Source organism: Pantherophis guttatus, chromosome 4 (genome assembly GCF_059756535.1).
Source record: "Pantherophis guttatus breed Tessera chromosome 4, ASM5975653v1, whole genome shotgun sequence".
NCBI classification, from domain to species: domain Eukaryota; kingdom Metazoa; phylum Chordata; class Lepidosauria; order Squamata; family Colubridae; genus Pantherophis; species Pantherophis guttatus.
Window position 1 is genome coordinate 16,261,287 of NC_142066.1, and position 22,567 is coordinate 16,283,853.

The window sequence follows — 22,567 nt, forward strand, 5'->3', positions numbered from 1 at the left end:
CATATCATGCAGAGCATGAGCTATAGCATGAACAGCATTATAAATGCTGTAGCTGTGAGCGGTCAGGCTTGTTTCAAAAACAGATACAGGAAGAGAGACTAATTTCTCTTCCCCGGTGCAGATTGTGCTCCCCTCTTGGTCTCCCAGAGAAACGGGGAACACACACTTAAAAGCTTGTTCCCAAAAAGCTTTGATGAAGCCATCTTCTCTTCTACCTTTAGGATTTCTGGTCTGAACGAAGTTCTGGAAGCCAACCAATTCCTTTCTGTGCACTGCAAGTGATAAAGCCCCATGGATGAAATCTAAGTTCCAAACATCTTGAAAGGGAATTGATGTGAAATCCATTTGAGCTGTCAGAATCCAGACCTTTGTTGCCATTGGTGCACTCTCAAATTCCGATAAATAAAGTACCGTTCTCAAAACAAAGAAGGTCTGAATTTCTCCATGGATGATGAATACATTTGCAGTGCTTTTCCTGATACGCAGGAGTGTGTCAAGTGCCTCCTTCATCATTTGATCAACAAAGACAGATAGAGTTAGCTGTGGGAATCTTTGTATGATGTCAAAACAGATGCCATTCTTGGAGAACATGGGAAGCACTTCCTGTACAAATCTCTCTCCATTAACGTCATTCAGGTAAACCACTCCAACCCATCTCCAGATGAAATATAGCAATAACCTGAGAATACCCTCATACTGGAGTGCCACAGTTGGGAACATCTGATGGAAAAAGACTCCTTGGGTTTTTTCCTCCATCAGTAGATCTGAACCATATGTGAGCTAAATCAAAAGGGAACATCAGAAAAGATATTTCCACAAGTATGTGGGTTTGTCTGTATTTGTTGATCATTTATTCTGATACTTATTTTCTTCTTCAAAGTTTACTTTTCATCTGATGTTCTGACCTAGGCTTCCTTACAGCACAATCTTAGTCACGGCAAACCTCTTTTATTCATATGGCTGTGAATTATTGTCATTTCCAGTCTGAAAGGCTTCTCAAACAGTCTATCAGAGGAGTGTTTACAAACACCCATCTTATCTCTCTCTGGAATGCTGCCAGAAAACTAATTGCCACACGCAGGGCAAGGCCAAACTTAGCACAGAGTCAAACAGAACTTTCCCAAAGTTTTTACCGACCAGATGAACTAATTGCTTCCTGCAAAAGTTCACATCCCGTTCGCTCCTCTTTTATATCTTATGGGAGGGGCCAATCATCTCCCAGCCAAGTCAACCCTGTTTTTTAAATTGTTCCTGTCTTCTGCCAGCTCTGTGCATGCGCACATGGGAACAGGCTCCCACTGTTCTTCTGCCTCGCTGGTGTCAGACTCCAGAGACTCCAGAGGCAGCAAAGAACTACCAGATGGCCTTGGCCCCCTGGTACCTCCAACTCAGACCCCTAGTCTGAGCCTTTCCCAGACTCCAGGACTGGCCCACGTTCCTCCCCAACCTCCTCACTGTCCAAATCTGCTACCAGCTCTGCTGGCCGCTGGCATGCCACAGCATCTGATTCATTTTCCAAAAGGGAAAAAAAAATCCCTACCATGTTTTTCATTTGCAATATGTGTGGAAAATGATAAAATAAAGGAACTTCATTGCCTGCACCGAGTTGCTTGAATGGGACTAACAGTCATGCAGAACTTCTAGTCTTCATGATACAATTTAGCTCCATAAGGAAAGGAATAGATGGTCCAAATTTCATGCATAGTGTCCCTGAACCAAGAGTTCCTTTAAAAAATCAAATCTTCCGATTTCTTTCTATTTATTTTTCTCAACCCCAGACCACAAAAATGCCTCAAATTTGAGAGGAGAGGTTTGCACTTCTATTGCAATATCTGTTTGTTTTCATACTGCCTACCTGTGGGATCTTGTACATGCAGAGGATGGTTGCCATATTGAATTTGACATCACAGTTAGGTCCCCCAATAACTGCTACCAGGTCATTTTGTGCATCACATCTATAATTTGGGAGAAGTTTGTCTTTTGTGGAGAGAAGTTCCATGGAAGCAAGATAAATAGTCCTTGCCCTGAAATCATTATTGTAGATATGGAAGCCCAGGGTGATGTTAGGTAAGAGATTGGTATGGTCATTTATCTCCTTTAAAGCAAATTCCAAAGCCAGGATGTGTTGGTAGTGCTGTTTTAGGACCCTACGATGAGAGGAATGGACATCTTACAATTTTGAACTGTCAGCAAAAAAGTTGACAGAATTCAGAATGTTTTTAGCAAAGATCTTGTTTGAAGTTAGACTGTGTGGCCTTATCCTGGGATTACACTATGATTTCTCTGAAGAATCCTCCCATTCTAGAATAGTAGAATTGTTTAGGAGATTTAAGATCAGGGGTGAAATCCAGCAGGTTCTGACAGGTTCTGGAGAACTGGTAGCGGAAATTTTGAGTAGTTCGGAGAACCAGAAAATACCACCTCTGGCTGGCCCCAGAGTGGGGTGGGGATGGAGATTTTGCAATATTCTTGTCCCAGGAGTGGGGAGGGAATGGGGATTTTGCAGTATCCTTCCCCTGGAGTGGGTGGGAATGGAGTATCCTTCCCCTGCCATGCCCACCAAGCCACAGCATGCTCACCAAGCCACGGCCACAGAACCGGTAGTAAAAAAAAAAAAATTGAATTTCATCACTGCACAACTTTTAAAATGTTTTTCTTGATACTCCCAGGAACTTTTTCTCAGAATAGTTTTTGTGTCCTTTCCTTTTTGAAAGTATTTTTTGCATGTTCTTTTTGGATTTCAAGGAACTTTGTCTCAGAGACAATGATCCTGAGGATGACTACACATAGATTTATCCAGGAATGTGAGTGTGTAGACCATAAACTCTTCTGAAATGACTAGCACTGATAATGTTGCCGAGTTAGGGTAATGAAATATCTGCGAGAAATCAAGCAACTCAGAGAGCACCAAGGACTCCTCTTCTGAAATGTCTACCAGGACCTCTTTTATTGCTTTACCTTCAGAAAACAGTTTTGCCTGGCTCCATAGCAGTGTCAGAATTGGGAGACCTATCTGTATGATTTCAGAAGCTGGGAATTTGGCAGACTGGTATCTCAAAAGCTCACGTTCAATAAGAGAAATAATCAACTACATTTCTGCTATGGAGTTTGCTGATAAAAATCTGTCTCACCGGGCTCAAGGTTGACTCAGCCTTCCATCCTTCCAAGGTCAATAAAATGAGGACTCAGATTGTTGGGGGCAATAGGCTGTCTCTGTAAACCACTTAGAGAGGGCTTTAAGCACTGTGAAGTGGTATGTAAGTCTAAGTGCTATTGCTATTGCTATCACCGTTAGCCATGGATTAAGCCAAAGTTAGATATGGAGCCCAACAGGAAATATTCCTTGGATAAGAGTTGAGGCATAAGTTTGAAATCTGAAACCCTGAAACACACCCTGGACAGTTCTCTACACTCTGACAAAGACCCTACAGTTATTGTTGTTTAGAGTTAACTTGGAATACAAGCCATACAGGAAATCCCCGTCACACACATACAATATAGGCTCAAACATGATTTAACACCAAAAAAGGAGAAGCAAGGAGGCCACCCCAGAGGTTGTGACTCTTTCTCAGTTCTCTCCGGTGAGCTGTGCTCTAAAATGGCTATACATAGATCACTACAGGATTATTTTGAAACCTTAGAATTAGGAAACCACCATTTTCTATTCTCTCTCTCTCTCTCTCTCTCATAACTGTCTGTCTGTCTGTCTGTCTGTCTGTTCTATCTCTCTCCCTTCTCTTCCCCTACCTACCTACGTACTGACCGACCTACTGACCTACCTACTGACCTACCTACCTACCTACTGACCTACCTATCTACTTTTTTTCTTTTACATGGCTCTGGCGATCCAAGCTGAGTTGCCTGATTAGCAGGCAACTCAGCTGGGATCGTCAGAGCTTGGCTCGTGAGAGCCATTTAAAAGGAAAAAAAGGCTCTGATGATCGCGCAGCTCAGCTGGGCATGGGGGGCGGGGGCAGGGATTTTTGCTACCGGTTCTCCGAACTGCCCGCCCCCATCACTACCTACTCGCCCGAGCCAGTCCGAACCGGGAGCATTTCACCCCTGCCTTAACCCAACAGGTAGATAAAGGTATTTGTATTCCTACTAGTACAAAGCAACACAATTGCCTTTGTGATAACGTTGGGCTTTCAGCTTCCACTATTTTATTAGTTTATAGGTAGGGACAAAAATGTAGACACTGTTCAGGTGTGCTGAGTTTTACATCAAGCACAGCAAACCAACTGTAACTCTTCAGCATGAGACATAATTTTAAAAATGATCACAAAATCTCATTTGTTCAGCAAGTAAGTCAGTGACCCTCACATTCTTTTGAATTGGTCTGTATTCATTCTAAATTTCAAAGTGATTTACTAGATATTGAAAATATGGAGAGTCCACATTCTAACTTGTAGTTTTTTTTTAAAATAAGATTCATTTCTTGGATAGTGCCTAAGAAATGAATAAAAAATGCTGAAATTAGTTTTGTCTACCCTGTAGTGGGAATGGTTCAAATGTCTCTGTGAAAGATGACCATTTGATATAGGTAACTATAATTGCTGATTGGTAATACAGAAGGTTATATAATCTATGGCAGTGGTGGGATTCAGCCAGTTCGCACCACTTCGGGAGAACCGGTTGTTAACTTTCTGAGCAGTTTGGTGAACTGGTTGTTGGAAGAAATCAGTAGGGCAGAGAACCGGTTGTTAAATTATTTGAATCCCACCACTGATCTATGGGATGCTTCAGGAAGATTCTTATTTCTTATTATTGGTTCAGTTATAAGGAAAAAAATAGCAACAACTCAATTTAATTCATACTACCTAGTTAATTCATTCCCTTTTTCAAATAAAAAAGGGGAACATCCAGATTAAGACTAAATTTGTAACAGGGTAAATTTAAAACAGTCTCTCCTTTTATCTTTTAAATTCTTCAGCCTCTGCAGTAAAATATGTTTAGACCAATTACACGGAGCATGCAGAAAGTAAGGTGAGGGCAATTATATTAGAATGTGAATGCATACGTCTTTCTACTCTTGCCGTAATGTTCTCTTAAAAATTCAAGAGTTATCTTACACCCAATAGGATGGATAGCAGGAAATAATTTTCAGATCCATTTTAGAACTAACGTGCCTCCCTTTCAATTGTCCTAGAATAGAAGACAAGTCATTCCACTGGTTGTTCTCACTATATAAAGAGAAATTTCCTGACAGGAAGAATAACAGAATAACAGAGTTGGAAGAGACCTTACAGGAAATTTCTTCTTAGTTCTAGAAGAACTAAGATTCTTGAGAACAATTAATCAGTGGAATGGCTTGCCTTCAGAAGTTGTGGGTGCTCCATCACTGGAGATTTTAAAGAAGAGATTGGACAACTATTTGTCTGAAATAACATAGGGTCTCCTGCTTAAGCAGGTGGTTGGATTAGAAGACTTCCAAGGTGTTCTGTTATTCTGTTAATTTGGAGGCACATGACAGCCAAATGACCATGGTGTTGAAAATAGATACATCTCTCTTTAAATATTTGGGGCATAAGATTGGAACCAGCAGAAATACGTCCCTGAAAGTTGACTGTTTCACAATGGAGTCTGTCTCCATTCTTAGAAAATGAAAATATTCTAGATTATTTTCTACCGAATGACTAAGCAAACCTGCATCAGCAAAGTTCCTTCCCCGCAACACACAGCAACAGAAAAACACACTTAGAATATAATTGGAAAACACATACGGAAAGGTTAAGAAAATAATGGGTCTTACACAAAATCACCAAACACTGCAGAAGAAGGGCGTTTTAGATAAAAAGTAGGACTTGTGAAACGGTAAGTGTGAGAAATGATGCCAGCCATTATGAAATCCCCAGATTTATAATATTTATGATGAATAGGAAGAGGCTCACTAACATTACATCTAAAACTAGGAACTTTGCACACTGTCAATGGAAGTAGCACTAATACAAACACCACCAATGTCCTCATTTTCCATGGAACTCTTCTGGCTAAGAATGAATCAAACAGCAGTGATGTGACTGAGTAAGGTCTCTGTCCATTATTATTCAATTTGATTGGTTGCTTAGTATGCGAACTGAAGCCATGACTGTTTGGTGCAAATTGTCTGCAATCCAACTGATGAAGAATATACATCTCCTACTTTAACTCTGAATGGCTGATAAACAGGCTTTGATATTGATTTGTTTTGTTATTTTCCCAGTAGATTTTAAAGCTCCCCAAGGACATGGAGAAAGAAATAATATTAATGTCATAATTGCTGGAGGGAATGATTATGATTATCATTCATAGATTTCAGCTCAACTTTGGTGCTCCTTTGGTAGGATGAAAAAGTTGCTGACATTTTTAACGGTCTATATAGAAATTTATATCCATGTCTATGTTTTCTCTTCTCTTCTCTTCTCTTCTCTTCTCTTCTCTTCTCTTCTCTTCTCTTCTCTTCTCTTCTCTTCTCTTCTCTTCTCTTCTCTTCTCTTCTCTTCCCTTCCCTTCCCTTCCCTTCCCTTCCCTTCCCTTCCCTTCTCCTCTCCTCTCCTCTCCTCTCCTCTGTCTGTCTCTTCTCTTCTCTTCTATTCTCTTCCCTTCTCCTCTCCTGTCCTCTCCTCTCCTCTCTTCTGTCTGTCTCTTCTCTTCTCTTCTCTTCTCTTCTCTTCTCTTCTCTTCTCTTCTCTTCTCTTCTCTTCTCTTCTCTTCTCTTCTCTTCCCTTCTCCTTTCCTGTCCTCTCCTCTCTTCTGCCTGTCTCTTCTCTTCTCTTCTCTTTTCTTCTCTTCTCTTCTCTTCTCTTCTCTTCTCTTCTCTTCTCTTCTCCTCTCCTCTCCTCTCCTCTACTCTACTCTACTCTACTCTACTCTACTCTGTCTGTCTCTCTCTCTCTCTGTGTGTGTGTCTCTCTGTCTCTCTGTCTCTCTGTGTGTGTGTGTTGGCATATATAAAATTTAAAACCAAGGAAATTATACACTCCCTAAATCATCCAGTTTCTGAGTTACAGGTAGTCCTTGAGTTGCAACTGCAACTGCAATTAGGACCTGATTTCCAATTGTAGGTTAGGTTATAAGTCAAGGTACCCATGTGTCCAGATCTGGTTTTATGAAATATTTTGCAGCATCTGTTAAATGAATGCATGGTTGCAAGTGTGAATCCATTCTTCTGAGTGGGTTTTTTTTTTTTTTTTTTTTACCAGAAACTGACCATGGGATGGATGTTGCAAATGGTTGTAAAGCTGTGCTGGTTGTTAAGTGCCTGAAATGTGTTCATGTGACTGCATGTGTGTGGGGTGTGCATGTATCAAAAGCTTTTATGATTCCTAGAAGTGCTTCATGGGCCATAAAGCATCAGTTCTGGGCATTTTGTAATTTTGAACGGTTGTGAAGTGACAAGTTGTAAGTCAATCTATATTTGCATGTAATGGTGCCACAATCCATTCTATGTGTTCTTATTTAACAGTTGTTACGTGAATTGTTGCAGTTGTTAAATTAGTAATATGGTTGTTAAGTGAATTTGGCTTCCCCATTGATTTTGCTTGTCACACGGTCGCAAAAGGGGATCACATGACCCCAGGACACTGCAAACGTCATAAATATGAGTCAGTTCACAAGCATCTTGTGGACTGACAGATTACAGTAGTCCGGCTGGACTACTGTAATGCTCTCTACATGGAGCTCCCCTTGAAGAGCACTCGGAGACTCCAACTGGCCCAGAATGCGGTAATTATGGGTGCAACTCGTTGCGCCCATGTAACACCTCTTCTGCGCAAGCTGCACTGGCTCCCAGTGGTCTTCCGGGTGCGATTCAAGGTGCTGGTTACCACCTTTAAAGACCTTCATGGCTCAGGATCTGGGTACCTATGAGACTGCCTTCTGCCACCGATAGCCTCCCACCGACCAGTTCGCTCCCACAGAGAGGGACTCCTCAGGGTGCCGTCGGCCAAATTATGTCGGCTGGCGACACCCAGGGGGAGATCCTTCTCTGTGGGGGCACCTGCCCTTTGGAATGAACTGCCCCCAGACAGATGCAAGATCTCTGACCTCCGAGTTTTCCGCTGTGCTCTTAAGACCCTGCTCTTCCGACAGGCAGGGCTAGCTTCATAATTGAGTTTTAAATTCGGAATTCTTAATTTTTTGGGTTTTTTAGCTAATTGGCCTTGAATGTAATACTTTTAATAATTTTTAAATTTAAATTGTGATATTTGTATTGTGTTTTTACCTGGCTGTACACCACCCTGAGTCCTTCGGGAAAGGGACGGTATAGAAATAAAATTATCCTATCCTATCCTATCCATCTGAATTTTGGTCATGTGACCATGGGGATGCTGCAACGATTGTAAGTGTGGAAACTGGTCATAAGTCACTTTTTTCAGTGCTTTTGTAACTTTGAATGGTCACTAAACAAACTGTTGTAAGTCAAGGACTAGCTGCATATCTTTTTTTTTCTTTTGAAGGGCAGTCCTCTTCATTTGAAACAAAGAACATTATAAGAAGAATCAACAGCAAGAGTCTTGATCTTGGATCTCAATCAGCATAACTTTGAAAATGTCTCTCTACCATCTTCTTTAATATTATATTATATTCATTATAATGCCAATACCATATTTCTATTTTGGCCATTATTTGTAGATTGGCTGCTCCCTATAAACTAGCCCAGTTTTACATAATTCAGTGTCTTGCTTTATTCTCCTTGCTTTATTCTCCTTTTGTCCCAGCTACAACCACGTTGAAGGCATCCTTGAAAGCAATCTGCTTCCATCTCAAATTCTCCATCTTGTCTTGACTTGGGAAGCTGACTTGATCTGCAGCGCCCGTTCTCAAACAGTGAACGAGTCCTTGTTCCTGTTCAACTCCTTGTCCAGCTGGCTTATCCACTACAACCCCATCACTTCCTGTTCCCAGCTGATGTCAAGGGATTATCAACTGTATTTTTTGTTCCTTCTTGGAATATGCCAGAAACAGAACAAATATGGCTTGCCAAACTCCTGCACAAACCTCCCTCCCTCCCCACTCTCTCTCTCTCACACACACAAGCATGCACATACAACAATAATTATAGCACATTCTTCTGTCTGTATATTTAGCATAGATCCGAGAGCTTAACCTTTAAAGAATTTGTTCATTTATCTAGAATATCAGAGGTTTCTAGATAAATCTGGAATGACAGAGGTTTCTAGATAAATATAAAATAAACTCAGTATGGAGTAAAACTACAAAAATATTCATAATTGACCATCACTACTGCAATCAACTGCAATCTGTTCCAGGTAGTCTACCCTTTACAAAGGCAAGATCTGTTTCAAAAACAGCTACAGGAAGCGAGTCTAGTTTATATTCCCCAGGGCAACTAATTGGAGCTGATAGATCCAGGGGTGAAATGCTCCCAGTTTGGACCAGATCGCCTGATCTGGTAGCAATGGAGGCGGGTGGTTCAGGGAACTGATAGCAAAAATCCCTGCCCCCCCCCACCATGCCCAGATGAGCCACACAATAATCAGAGGCTTTTTTTTTTACTTTTAAAAGCATTTTTTCTATAACCTCTTCAGCTGAAAAAATGCTTTTAAAAGTAAAAAAAAAAAATAGCCTCTGATGATCACACGGCTCAGCTGGGATCGTCAAAGTCTTTTTTTTAAAAAAAGCCTCTGCCGATCAGGCAACTCAGCTTGGATCGTCAGAGGCATTTAAAAGAAAAAAAGCCTCTGCCGATCAGGCAACTCAGCTGGGATCATCAGAGCCTTTTGAAAGCATTTTTTTACAACCTCTTCGCCAAAGAGGTTGTAGAAAAAATGGTTTTAAAAGTAAAAAAAAAAAAATTGCCCACGCCCACCCAGTCACATTACCCCACCACCACCACCAAGCCATGCCCACAGAACCGGTAGTAACAAATTTTAGATTTCACCATTGGATAGATCTACTCAGGGTTCAAAACTGAAATATATATACAGCCATCCAATTCATATAATTGTGATTCTGGATGATCTACTCAACTAAAAACAAAAGATAACAAAATTACAATTAACATCAATAACATCAACAGGAAGAAGCCAAAATCAACATGATGAAAGTACACAGACTCATCTATCTTTCTGGCCCAATGTCTGTAGGAAAACTAGGTCCATATAAAAGAAAATAATCATTTATAAATATCCAGTATACTCAGTATAATTAAATATGATGGTATATGATCATGAGGGAAAAAAAACCTAGTTCAGTCAGAGTTATAGATTTCTTACTTGTTTATTTTTACCAGGTGCCCCTTGCTGTTCAGCTCAGGCCTCAGCAAAATAATATAACATTTTGGAGAAAAGATAAAGCCCAAGCACCCAGCACTGGAAGCTAAGATGGAGAAGATCTCCACAGCTACCATGTATTTTCCCTTGGAGCTCAAATAGGTTGGAAGAAATGTCAGCCAAACAGTGCAAAACACCAGCATGCTGAATGTGATGAACTTGGCTTCATTAAAACTGTCAGGTAATTTCCTAGCTAAAAATGCCACAACAAAACTGACAGTGGCTAGGAAACCCATAAAGCCCAGGGTGCAATAGAACATGGCGGGAGAACCTTCATTACATTGTAGTATCATTTCTTCGGTCACTGAATGCAAATCCACATCAGGGAAAGGGGGAGAGGTAGACAGCCACACAATACAAATTAGGGCTTGGATAAAGGAACAAGAAAATATAATGGAGCTAGAGAATCTCTTCCCCACCCATTTCCTCATTCGAGATCCAGGCTTGGTAGCCATGAAAGCAAAGAGCACTATGATGGTTTTGGCCAATATGCAAGAAACTGCTATGGTGAAAATCATGCCGAAGGAAGTTTGCCGAAGGAGGCATTTCCACTGTTCGGGCTTGCCAAGGAACATCAAAGAACAAAGGAAAGAGAATAGGAGCGAGATCAGCAGAATATAGCTGAGACTTTGGTTGTTGGCTTTGACGATGGGCGTTCCTTTGTGTTTCATGAAGATTCCAAGCACCAAAGCTGTGAAGAAAGAAAAGCAGAGAGCAAACATAGCCAGGATGATCCCCAATGGTTCTGTATAAGATAGAAAGGTTATTTGTTTTGGAAGGCATCCATCCTTAAATCTGTTTGGGTATTGCTCCTTAGGGCATTCAAAACAATCATCTATATCTGAAAAAAAAAGATGATGCATTCATACTTTTTCAGTATAGCAATAGCAATAGTGCTTAGACTTATATACTGATCAGTGGCACAGTGGTTAGGGTGCAGTACTGTAGGCTACTTCTGCTGATCACCGGCTGCCAGCAATTTGGCAGATCGAATCCAGGGGTGAAATCCAGCAGGTTCTGGAGAATCGGTAGCGGATGTTTTGAGTAGTTCAGAGGACCGGCAAATACCATCTCTGGCTGGTCCCAGAGTGAGGTGGGAATGGAGACTTTGCAATATCCTTCCCCCAGGAGTGGGGAGGGAATGGGGATTTTTTAAATTATTATTATTATTTTTAATTTGATTTATATGCCGCCCTTCTCCGGAGACTCAGGGCGGCTTACAATGCGCTAAGCAATAGCCTTCATCCTTTTGTATATTTATACAAAGTCAGCTTATTGCCCCCACAACTGGGTCCTCAATTTACCTACCTTAGAAAGGATGGAAGGCTGAGTCAACCTTGAGGCTGGCGAGATTCGAACCTGCAGTAATTACAGGCAGCTGGTCTTAATAACAGGGTGCTTTAGACCACTGTTCTATCAAGGCTCTAGTTTGCAATATCCTTCCCCTGGAGTGGGGTGGGAATGGAGATTTTGCAGTATCCTTCCCCTGCCACACACCCCAAGCCACACCACGCCCTCCCAAGCCACGCCCATAGAACCGGTAGTAAAAAAATTTGCATTTCACCACTGATCGAATCTCACTAGGCTCAAGGTTGACTCAGCCTTCCATCCTTCCAAGGTTGGTAAAATGAGGACCCAGATTGTTGGGGAAATATGCTGACTCTGTAAACCACTTAGAGAGGCCTGGAAAGCACTGTAAAACTGTATATAAGTCTAAGTGTTATTGCTACAGCACTCCCTTAGTGGTTTACAATGTCAGCATTGCGCCCAACAATCTGGGCCCTCATTTTCTGATCTTGGAAGGATGGAAGGATGAGTCAACCTTGAGTCAGTCAGGATTGAATTCCTGGCTATGGCCAGAGTTAACCTGCAACACTGCATTCTAACCACTGTACCACCACAATTGTGTTGGTAGTAATCCAAAGCTGAATCACTTTCCTTAAATAAAAGGAAAATTTGAAGAAGAGGAAAAAATGGAAAGTGTCATTTCTTAGATGAAATAATAGATTAGGAGTTATAGTTATCCTGATTATCTCTTTTTATACTGAAATGCTTTCCAGTCACCCCCTAAAACTAGCTATTCTCTCATAGAGATATAGAAAAGAAAGAAAAAAAGTATAAAACCAAAGCTACTTATGTTACTTATATGTTTATTAATGATCTCTTCATTAGTGGATTTTCTTATTCACGAAATTCTTCATAAAAAGTAAAATGAATGTTAACTCTTTTTTTAAAAAAAGAAACAAAAAAAAATAAAATTAGCAAAAACGATATACTAAAGGAAATTCTAGCTCACCGGAAGCAGTTAATTTTTCTGAAATAGGAAGGTTGAGAATGAGCAAATTAAGAGGAAAATACTGCAGGCAGGCAGGAGAGGAGGAAAAGGGAAGTGACGAGAAGAGGAGAGGAAAAGTGAAGGGACAGAAGGGAAGAGGAGAGGAGGGGGAGGGGAAGAAAAGGGAAGGGGAGAGGAGGGGAGGGGAGGGGAGGGGAGGGGAGAGGAGAGGAGAGGAGAGGAGAGGAGAGGAGAGGAGAGGCCTTAGGAATTCAGAGCAAGTTTTGTTAGCATGCAATGTACATTTTGGATGAACAGAAATACTGCATGCGACCAAATTTGGTCACAAGCCTTCCTCTGTGTATAGCTATTTGTTACCTTCCTTGTCTGAAATCTTCCCATCTGAACAGGGAATGCAATTATAGCAGCAGAATTGTTCCCCTTCCTTCTTAGACTTCGTATACCCTAAACGGCAACGGGGATTACACAGAGAAAGGGGCCGTGTCTGAACAAAAACAGAATAAAGTTAGTTTAGATTTTGCAACTCATCAGACAATATTTGGCTCAGGAAGACAGTCTGATAGAATGAGAAGATATTTACATATGTATTTATTTCTGTTACTTTTGCTGAGATAATATTTCCCTGTTCAGTTTATTTGTTTTTATTTTGTTTTGCTATGAACCCAAATCAAACAAATTTGAGTGAGTTAAAGACATCAGGCAAGAATAACATCAACAATAGCAACAACAACAACAATCCATTAAGACCGATTCCAATGACATTTGAGTGGGTTGAAGACCCTGTGAAATAAAACTGGATTTTATGATCTTCTAAATTATGTAATTGTGGGGGGCGGGGGGATTTGCAAACTTTATGGTATGGGTTTCCAAAGAGTGGGGATTTTCAGAAGGCCTTCCTGAGATGATGTCACTGGATGAGGTGATTTAGTTCTGGCAAGGCAGTACCTGATGTTAGACCATAAAAATTTGTGTGGGCTACTTGTATTTACATGAATAGTCTTCTACAGTTGTATCTTAGCTACTTAGTTATAGAAAATATATTTTATTTCTTAGTTGTTAAACTTTTTTCTAACAAAGGCAGAACCCTCTCAGCTTTCTTGCTTCTAGTTTGTTTTTCCCTTTATCACATGTTGTATATTTTTTAATTTAATTTGGTTTTAGTTGCCAGTCATTATAATTCATGCCTCCCCATCAATGTAGGGTTTAGTTGCCTGTCATTATAATTCATGCCTCCCCATCAATGTAAGGTTTAGTTGCCTGTCATAATTCATGCCTCCCCATCTATCTAGGGTTCCAAATATCTCCATCCTATCTTTCTACAGAGGATAATTTTATATTGAAATCATGTTTGGATCATGCCTTTCTAATTGATTAAAAAAACATACACATATACAAGCTATAAAAGGACAGGATAATTTTCCATTTCATTTTAAATTTCTAGGAACTATATTAACATGATCTCCGCCCCCTCTTCCTCCCAGTCAGTTTTATCCCTCCATTGATTCCGAGTGGCAAATGGTCCCTATCATTTTGTTGGCAAGGTTTTTCAGAAGTGGATGAATCTTACATCCTTCTTAGGGTTGAGAGGTCTTAGGTCCTAGATTGAAAGTGATCCACCTGACCTTTTGCCTAGGGCAGAACTAGAACTACAATCCCCCAGTTTCTAGCCCGATGCTTTAACCATCACACTACCTGACTCTGTCTTCAAGAGGCTCATATTTCACTTTTTAACCATTGTGGTGTGAGAAGAGGAAAACTGGGTTGTGATTTGCTAAAATTATGTAGGCCTCAAATGAATTGCTATATATTGGAGTGCTAGCTAGGAGGATTGCCTAAGAATAACAAAATATTTGTAATCAGCTGTGCTAAAGCAATTTTATAACATGTATTTGCAAAGTAAATGGTTTCAGAGGCTATTTTGGACTAGGAACATTAAGAAGCAATGGAAATAAGGAACTGAAAGTAGCAGATGGTAGGAGATTTCACATGTACATGTAAGTACCATATTTTTCAGACTATAAGATGCACCAGAATATCAGATGCACCAAGATTTTAAAGAGGTAAACAAGAAAAAAAAAGGTTTTGCCCTCCCCAGCCCCCAGGAGCACTCTGCAGGCCTCCCAAACCCTCTGTGCATCCCATTTTTGTGAAAAACAGGCCCATTTTTTTGCAAAAACAGGGCCTGCAGAGAGTTTGGGAGGTCTGCAGAGTGCTTCTGAGGGATGAGGAGAGCAAAAACGCCCCTGTTTTTGCAAAAAATGGGCCTGTTTTCACAAAAAAAATGGGCTTGTTTTTGGCCTCCCAAACTCCCCACACATTGTGTTTTTGCCCTCCCTGGCCCCCACTCTGCAGGCCTCTCAAATCCTCTGCAGGCCCCGTTTTTGTGAAAAATGGGCCAGTTTTTGGCAAAAATGGGACAGGGTTTTGGGAGACCGAAAGTGGATGTATTTGGTATATAAGAAGCACCAACATTTCCACCCTCTTTTTTGGGGGGGGAGTGTGTCTTATGCTCCAAAAAGTACGGTATGTGCTAATTAATGAAATACAGGGAAGTATCTTCAGTAAAATTCCATTTACTGAGGGGCTGTCTGAATAAAGGTATAAAAGAAGAAGATGGGTCTCAGACTGGGGCCACTGGCCATAGCTATTCCTTGCTGGACCTAGCTATCATCTCTGGACCTCATTGCAATGGGTTACTAATGTAAGTTGTGTTATGATGGCTTTCCAAATTGCTCATGAAATAAACCTCTGAATCTTAAAGTAAGAATTGTTTATTGCATTACTGTCTCCTGTTTCTTTTATTGGGATATTTTTTTATGACAGTGGACAACAACTTTATACAGTTTCATATGCATCTCAACCCTACCTGGTTAAATATCCCAGGCCACACAATGGCATCTTCTTGGATAGTAAGAATTTCACCTGAGGATTCCTGTGTGTTTGTTTTACCAATGCTAACTCTGAGAAAAGATTGATTGGGGAACATGATCCAATTTAAAATATTGAAACCACCAACTAATTCTCCATTCTGATCAAAAGAAATCTCTTCCTCAGCACTGTTATTGAATGAGGTGCTTCTCAGATAGTGGTGCAGCTAAATTGAGAGAAAAGTGAAAAACAAAATAATTTTCAGTAGTAGACATTGCAGTACCTGGAGATAGTAGATTAGAAAATAAGGAACTAAAAAAAAAAATCTTAGCATACAAACATCTGCAAATAGAAGTAGAATGACTATGGGAAAAGAAAGGAAATATAGTACTAATAGTAATAGGCATCTTGGGTGCAATCCCAAAACATTTGGAGTACCACTTCATGGTCATTGGCTTTGACAAAATCACCAAATTTTACAATTTACAAAGTCATTGTAAAAGGCAGCTTGAGTTGAATTAGCTTACATCCTGTGACCATATTTTTAATATTATCAGACAACAATAACTGCCTCTCTCAGCTGCTTGGGAAGGACTCAATAGATGGATAAAAATGCCAAAATCCAATTTAAATATCTGGCTGATGGTGTGATGAACCATACTAATTCATATTGTCAATTTTTACCAAAGATGCAGGGGAAAGTTCATAATGATAAAATCTGGATATGCCTTACAACTAGAACATTAAAAAAAAAAAAACAACAACCTAAGGTTTGATTTTGGCTGTTCAAAATCAAGCTGTTAGAATGAATGTAATCAAGGCCAAACCTGAAATATGATCAAATGATTTGAAGTGCAGATTGTGCATAGAAGCAGAAAAAAATTGATTATTTACTCAGCTCATGCAATAAAATTGCACAAACTGATAATACCATGTTTCCCTGAAAATAAGACCCTGTTTTATATTTTTTTTGCCATCAAAAAAGACACCATGTCTTATTTTTTTTTTTGGGGGGGGGAGCTGTTGTCCACTGAGTCACCTCACTTGCACGTGTCGCTACCGGCCTCTTTTTTGCTATTAGAGGCCTTCAGGAACATCGTCATCCGACAAAGCCCGGAAGGCTTTCCTGAAGGCCTTTGCAGCCAATAACAGAGCTCTGAATCGATCTGGAGTGCTGTTATCAGCTACAGAGGACTTCAGAAAAGGCCTTTAGGAAAGACCTCTCCAACTGATAACAGAACTCCAGATCGATCTGGAGCTCTGTTATCGGCTACAGAGGCCTTCAGGAAAGCCTTGCCGGCTACAGCAAGGCCTGGCTGCAACTCTCCGAAGGTAAGTAGTAGGGCAGCTCCACCCCACCATTCCACCCTAACTTAATTTTTACCTGTGCACCCTGGAGTGGGCAGGGTCTTAATTAGGGCTTATTTTAGGAGTAGGGCTTATATTGGGCGCACACGTAAAAATCAAGCTAGGACTTACTTTCTGAGTAGGTTGTACTTTCGGAGAAACCTGGTATCATTCTCATCAAAGTGATTTACCCGAACATCTGTAAAAACTTGTGCCAGTGATGAAAAATTGCTGGGAATGTTATCATTGAAAAAAATAATAAAAATGAGCATATTAAAATATTTTTGAATTTCTGAATAAAAAATGATAGAAGACAATGAATTGGAGATCAATAAGTATCATGATCTGAAAATCAAAGAAGATTATGGTGTTAACTGGCTGTAGTGGACCCAATGGTTATTGTCACACTGAGACAGATACCAAAAAGTTTTGGATTATTCTTAGGAACACTGTCAAAATTTCCACACTTCTTGGATCTGTAAATATACTATGCCAGTACATTACAAAATCCAAGGTTCTTGAGAAGAACCTGATGCAAATGAAAGCCAACATCAGCTAAATAACTGGCAGTATGATCTCATCTTGGTTTATATAAAATAATAATTCTGGTCATCCAAATGAATATTATATTCTAATTTATTGGATGTTGACTCTAATAATCCAGGTCCTAGCCAAGGATGTAAAAGTCATGGAGGGGTATTATTATATTATTATTAATATTTTTTTAAAAAAAACATTAACAATTGAAAAATGGGCAAGATGATTAAACTGTCGGAGTCAGCATGAATTCACAGCATATGGCTGAAAAATGAAGTAGATGCCAATGAGCTTCTGTAGAAAAGGAATTTGATCCCCATTTGTGCAATGAAGGGATCTCTTCAGAGAAAGTCCTTTTGCTTGAAGTCTAACAAGTTTCTAACAACTGTAACAATATTTTATTTTTTTCTTCTTCTAAATTATAACAGAATAACGGGAGGGATATTGAAGGTCTTCTAGTCCAACTCTCTGCTCAAGCAGGAGGTCCTATACCAAATGGTTGTCCAATCTCTTCTTAAAGACATCTAGTGAGGGAGCACTCACAACTTCTGGAGGCAAGCTATTTCACAGATTAATTGTTCTCACTGTCAGGAAATGTCTCCTTAGTTTTAAGTTGGTTGTCTCTTTCATTAGTTTCCCTCTATTGATTCTTATTCTTCCTTCAGGTGCTTTAGAGAATAGGTTTGTAGCCCCAAATACTGCTATCATGTCACCTTCAGTCCTTATTTCCTTATAATAATACTAAATAATACACATTTTTAACAGAGGCCGCATTTGAGGCACCTTCATTGAAACATAGCATGTCAGAGTGTGCACAGTGTGATTATTTTGAGATAATCCAGGAGCAAAATACAGTAAACAGAGGTTGGTCTTTCAAATAGTGGTTTATGTACAAGGAATATATACATACACATACTATCACAGGCAATCAGGCAATCAGTCATCAACTATAGCATGGAAGCACGCAAACACAGAGAAAGATAACCTCACAGGGCCACTGTTATATATATACAGCCTCTTAAAGTGATAACCCTGCTGACTTATTCTCACTGCATCATCATTTCAGTATTACAGCCTTACAGCCACTGGTCAGCTATTAAATCATCATTACCCTGACATAGCACATTTAGCCCAATGTATTTGCTTGTACCATAGATTCTGCTCTTTCCCATAGTAAGTTCAGAACGTTACCTTCCATGGATGCTGATTGATAAGGTCCCAGCTCTTTGCCTCTACCAAAGCATTTCGTTTCTTCCTGGATGACTGCATGGCATGAAAAGCATGTGCTATTGCATAGATTGCATTGTAGATGCTGTAGCTGTGGCCAGTCATGCTCATTCCAAACAGAGTCATAGGAAGACTCTCCAGCTTCTCTTCCCCGGTGCATTGTTTTTCAACTCTGTCATCTGTTTCGCCGTCAGAAAACAAGCAAGTAAAAGCATGCTGCCAAACTTCTGACAAGAAGCCATCCTTTTTTTCTGAGAGGGGGTTTCTCATTCGAAGAAACTCATGGAATCCATGCAACTCTTTTGAGTGAAGGGCAAATGATAGGGCCCCATGGAGGAAACCAATATCCCAATTTCTTTGAAACGGTAGCGATATGAATTCTATCTGGGCTGCCATGATCCAAACTTTAGCTTTTGTTTTCATTGCAATATTATCCCAGTCGACATACGCTTTCATGACTCTGAAAAACATCAGAGCATGAATTTCACCGTGAATAACTACTACCTTGGCACTGCTTTCCATAACGACCTTCATTTTTTTGGTGCCCTCTTCAATGCTCTCAGGTATATAATCCGAAAAGGTTTGTTTCGGGAGCCGCTCAATGAAATTGAAACAGATCCCTTTTTGGGAAAAACTCGGGAGTACCTTCTCTATAAACTCCTCTGTAATATCCTCATTTTGATAAACTACCCCGATCCATATCCAGTTGAAATGCAACAGTAGCTGGAGAATCCCATTATACTGATGGGCCCGGTTTGGAAACATCTGATGGGAGAAGACGGCTTGAGTTTGTTCATTCATCACTGGAGCAGAGCCATATGTGATCTGAAGACATTAGAAAGACAAGAGAGGAAGTCATAAGCCTAAAATATAATATGTGTTTTTTTATCTAATGTAGGACTAGGCTGAGCCTGAGGGAGGGATCAAGTGCACCATCAGTCTCGCATCCCTTAGTGCCCACAAGAGGTCTACATCCAGCCCATCTTGAATTCCATTGACTCTTATCCAGGGGTGGGCTTCAAAAAAATTAGGAAGGGATTCTCTGCCCTGCTGCTGGGTGGGCATGGTCATGGTGGGCATGGCCTAGTCAGCCTCCCTGCAGGGAGGTGTTTTTGCCCTCCCCAGGTTCCGAAGGCTTTCCTTGAGTCTCCAGGAGGGCAAAAACAGCCTCCCCAGGCTCCAGAGGCCCTCTGGAGGCCAGAAATGGGCCCATTTCTGGCCTTCCCAAATTTACAGTAGGCCCATTTTTCACCCTCCCCGAGCCTCTGCCCGCACCTTGCACTTACCTGCATCCAAACCGGGCCGCATGGGGACTCCTGGGAGGAGCGGGGTGGGGTGGGCAGGGCCAACCAGGAGTGGGATTGGGGGGTTCTCCGAACTGCACAGAATCTTAGCTAGAGGTTCTCCTGAGCCCCTGCGAACCCCCAGCAGCCCATCCCTGCTCTTATCTATTGCCAATTCACTTTGACGGTTAGTAGTTCAGATTTTTCTAGAGAGCTTTAGCAAACAATCAACCTATATATTCATTTGAACTGCCTGGACTCCTGATTTCCCGTGCTTGACCTCAGCCTTTCAAATTATCCACCACTTGAATTCTGATGTAGCATAAACTGAACCTAGGTAATAATTTCAAACAATGTTTTCAGCAACTGCATCTACATGAAGGTGCAGAGATTTACTTATTTCGGTGACTGTGCTAAGGCTATAAGTGATTTCTAAATGCCCACCCATGGGCAACAGTATAGTATACACAGAGTGGTATCTCAGAAGCACATTATTGCTTGGGAAGACATAAGAACAGTTTTTTTCCATGGAGAGATATGGAAACGCATCTTAGGCTCATTTGAGGTACCCTGTTTTTTATCATGGAATAGAGACTGAAATTATGAACCACAATTTTTTTTAAAAAAAGCATTCCAACTCAAGATGAACTGCAGGTAATTCTTGAACTTCCAACAGTTCATTTAGTCACCGTTCAAAGTTACAACAGCACTGAAAAACGTGAATTCTAACCATTTTTCATACTTACTACAGTTGCAGCATCCCCGTGGTCATGTGATCAAAATTCAGACATTTTGGCTTGACAACTGGTTCATATTTATGACTGGGTGATCACCTTGTCAGGCCTGGAAACCATCTTTTGCATTGGACCTTCAGGCCTGCCACATTTAGTGCTGTGGGAAACTGGGAAGGGGGATTGTATGCATCTGGAGAAATATATAGCTATAATAACATTTCTTTCTCTGGGAGTCAAGGACATCCTGCCTTCCATCTGGAGGGGTGTGACTGGGAGGCATCTCCAGATGGGACAGTGCATGGATTGGACCATGTGATGGACATGTGGGTGCTGGGCAGGGATTGGAATTTCATTTGGGTGGGGAAAACCTGGAAGCTTTCAGATTCAGGTTTTCCCAGATGTGCCAATATGACATCTCTAACAAAATGGAACTTTGAGGAACTTCAAGACTCAGAGTTTTCTTTCGTTGGGGGTGTTACTCAGAACCCTGACACGCCTTTAGTGACTTTCTCACAAGCAAAGTCAATGGGGAAGCCAGATTCACTTAACAACTGTGTCACAATTGCAGTGATTCACTTAAGAAAGGTGGCAAGAAAGATCATAACATGGGACAAAACTCCCTTAACAAATGTCTCACTTAGCAACAGAAATTCTGGGCTCAGTTGTGGCCATAAATTGAGGACTACCTGTATAGCTGCATTGTTTTATAAAATGGTTAGCAAATACAGAGCTGTCTGTAATATTTCTATATAGAAGAAAACTGTACCTGAATAGAAGAAGATAGTTGGAGGAAGAAACAATTTCAGGAAGAAGAAACAGTTTTCAATATCAACCAAACTCATAATTTCTCATTCTCATGTATTCCCTTCCCTTCCCTTCTCTTTTCTCCTCTAGAGGAAAAATTGCAAACTGAATTTCCTTTCAATTTATAACTTGAAATGGTTGATAAATATTTTAGTTCCATGTTCCTCTGATTTATTCCCTTTCCTCCCAAAGGACTGGATATCATTCTGCTGCTTTAATTTTTATTCCCATCACAACAATATACCTGTTAACCAAGAAGAGCTGAGACACAGTAACTACTCAATAGATATTCAGTTAGCTTCCATGGCTAAACATGAACTTCAACCTGCATCTCCTCCATCCTGATCAAGGTACCAAACCTTAATGTCGTATCAGGCACCCAAGATTTTCCAACTCAATTTTTTAAAAATCTGATCTTACTTGTGGCATCTTAAAGACAGACAGGATGGTTGCCATGTGAAGACAGACATGTGAATGAGCACCTCCAATGACTGCTAGCAAAATATTCCTGGCATCACACTTGTAGTTAGGGATAAATTGGCCCTTCCTAAAAAGAAGTTCCAATGAAGCAAGATAGGTCCAGCGAGCTTTGAAATGACTATTATAAATATGGAAGCCCAAGGTGATATTGGGTAAAAACTGGAGACTTTGATTGATCTCCTTTACAGCAAATGCCAAAGCCAGGATGTGTTGGTAAGTCTGAATCAGTATCCTGCAATGAGAATGGCATAGTGCAATATAATCATGCTTTCACAATAGGACGTGGACTATACTTCCTTTCTAAAGGTGTTTAAGAAAGTGTATCAAAGTGGCCCATGTCTTGTAAGTCTACTTAAATCTATTCACCTCCAGACCAAACCTTCCCAAGCTAAGCATGCTATATGGAATATAGGATTGGGGGGGGGGATCTTCAAAAATTCTGATAGCTTAATTGTAACCCTAAAACTAAGCCTTAAAAAAAAAACATTCTCAATGTTCCCCTTTAGAAAGATGATGGGGCTTCTTGCCTAATGAGAGAGTTATCTTTTAAATTCTCTAGGATACTAAGATATCCAAGTAGCCAAAGAGGAGAGCATTAAAGCTTGAACAATAAATATGTTCATTGGAGACTTTATCAACTTGCTGTGTGGCATTGTTTTGTTGTTGTTGTTAGTTGCAAAGTCATGTCCGACTCATCGCGACCTCTTAGACAATGTT

At 40.5% G+C, this 22,567-nt stretch overlaps 1 protein-coding gene across 1 annotated transcript; it reads right to left on the reverse strand.

Moving 5' to 3' along the window:
- Window positions 1-10,208: 10,208 nt before the first annotated feature.
- On the reverse strand, window positions 10,209-21,799 carry LOC117658886 (vomeronasal type-2 receptor 26-like). Its single transcript, XM_087893373.1, has 5 exons — window positions 21,791-21,799; window positions 18,514-19,374; window positions 15,437-15,664; window positions 12,928-13,054; window positions 10,209-11,115 (listed from the first exon to the last, which is right to left on the reverse strand). The coding sequence occupies exons 1-5, from the start codon at window positions 21,797-21,799 to the stop codon at window positions 10,214-10,216; spliced, it is 2,127 nt and encodes a 708-aa protein (XP_087749499.1). The 3' UTR covers window positions 10,209-10,213.
- Between the last annotated feature and the right edge of the window lie 768 nt (window positions 21,800-22,567).

Excerpts from the sequence above, each read along its gene's own strand:
- LOC117658886 (XM_087893373.1), bottom strand. Across the intron at positions 13,055-15,436 it reads GGCCTGGGATATTTAACCAG|ACACGGCCCCTTTCTCTGTG; the intron begins GTAGGGTTGAGA and ends GTTTTTGTTCAG. Across the intron at positions 11,116-12,927 it reads GAAGATTTCAGACAAGGAAG|ATATAGATGATTGTTTTGAA; the intron begins GTAACAAATAGC and ends TTTTTTTTTCAG.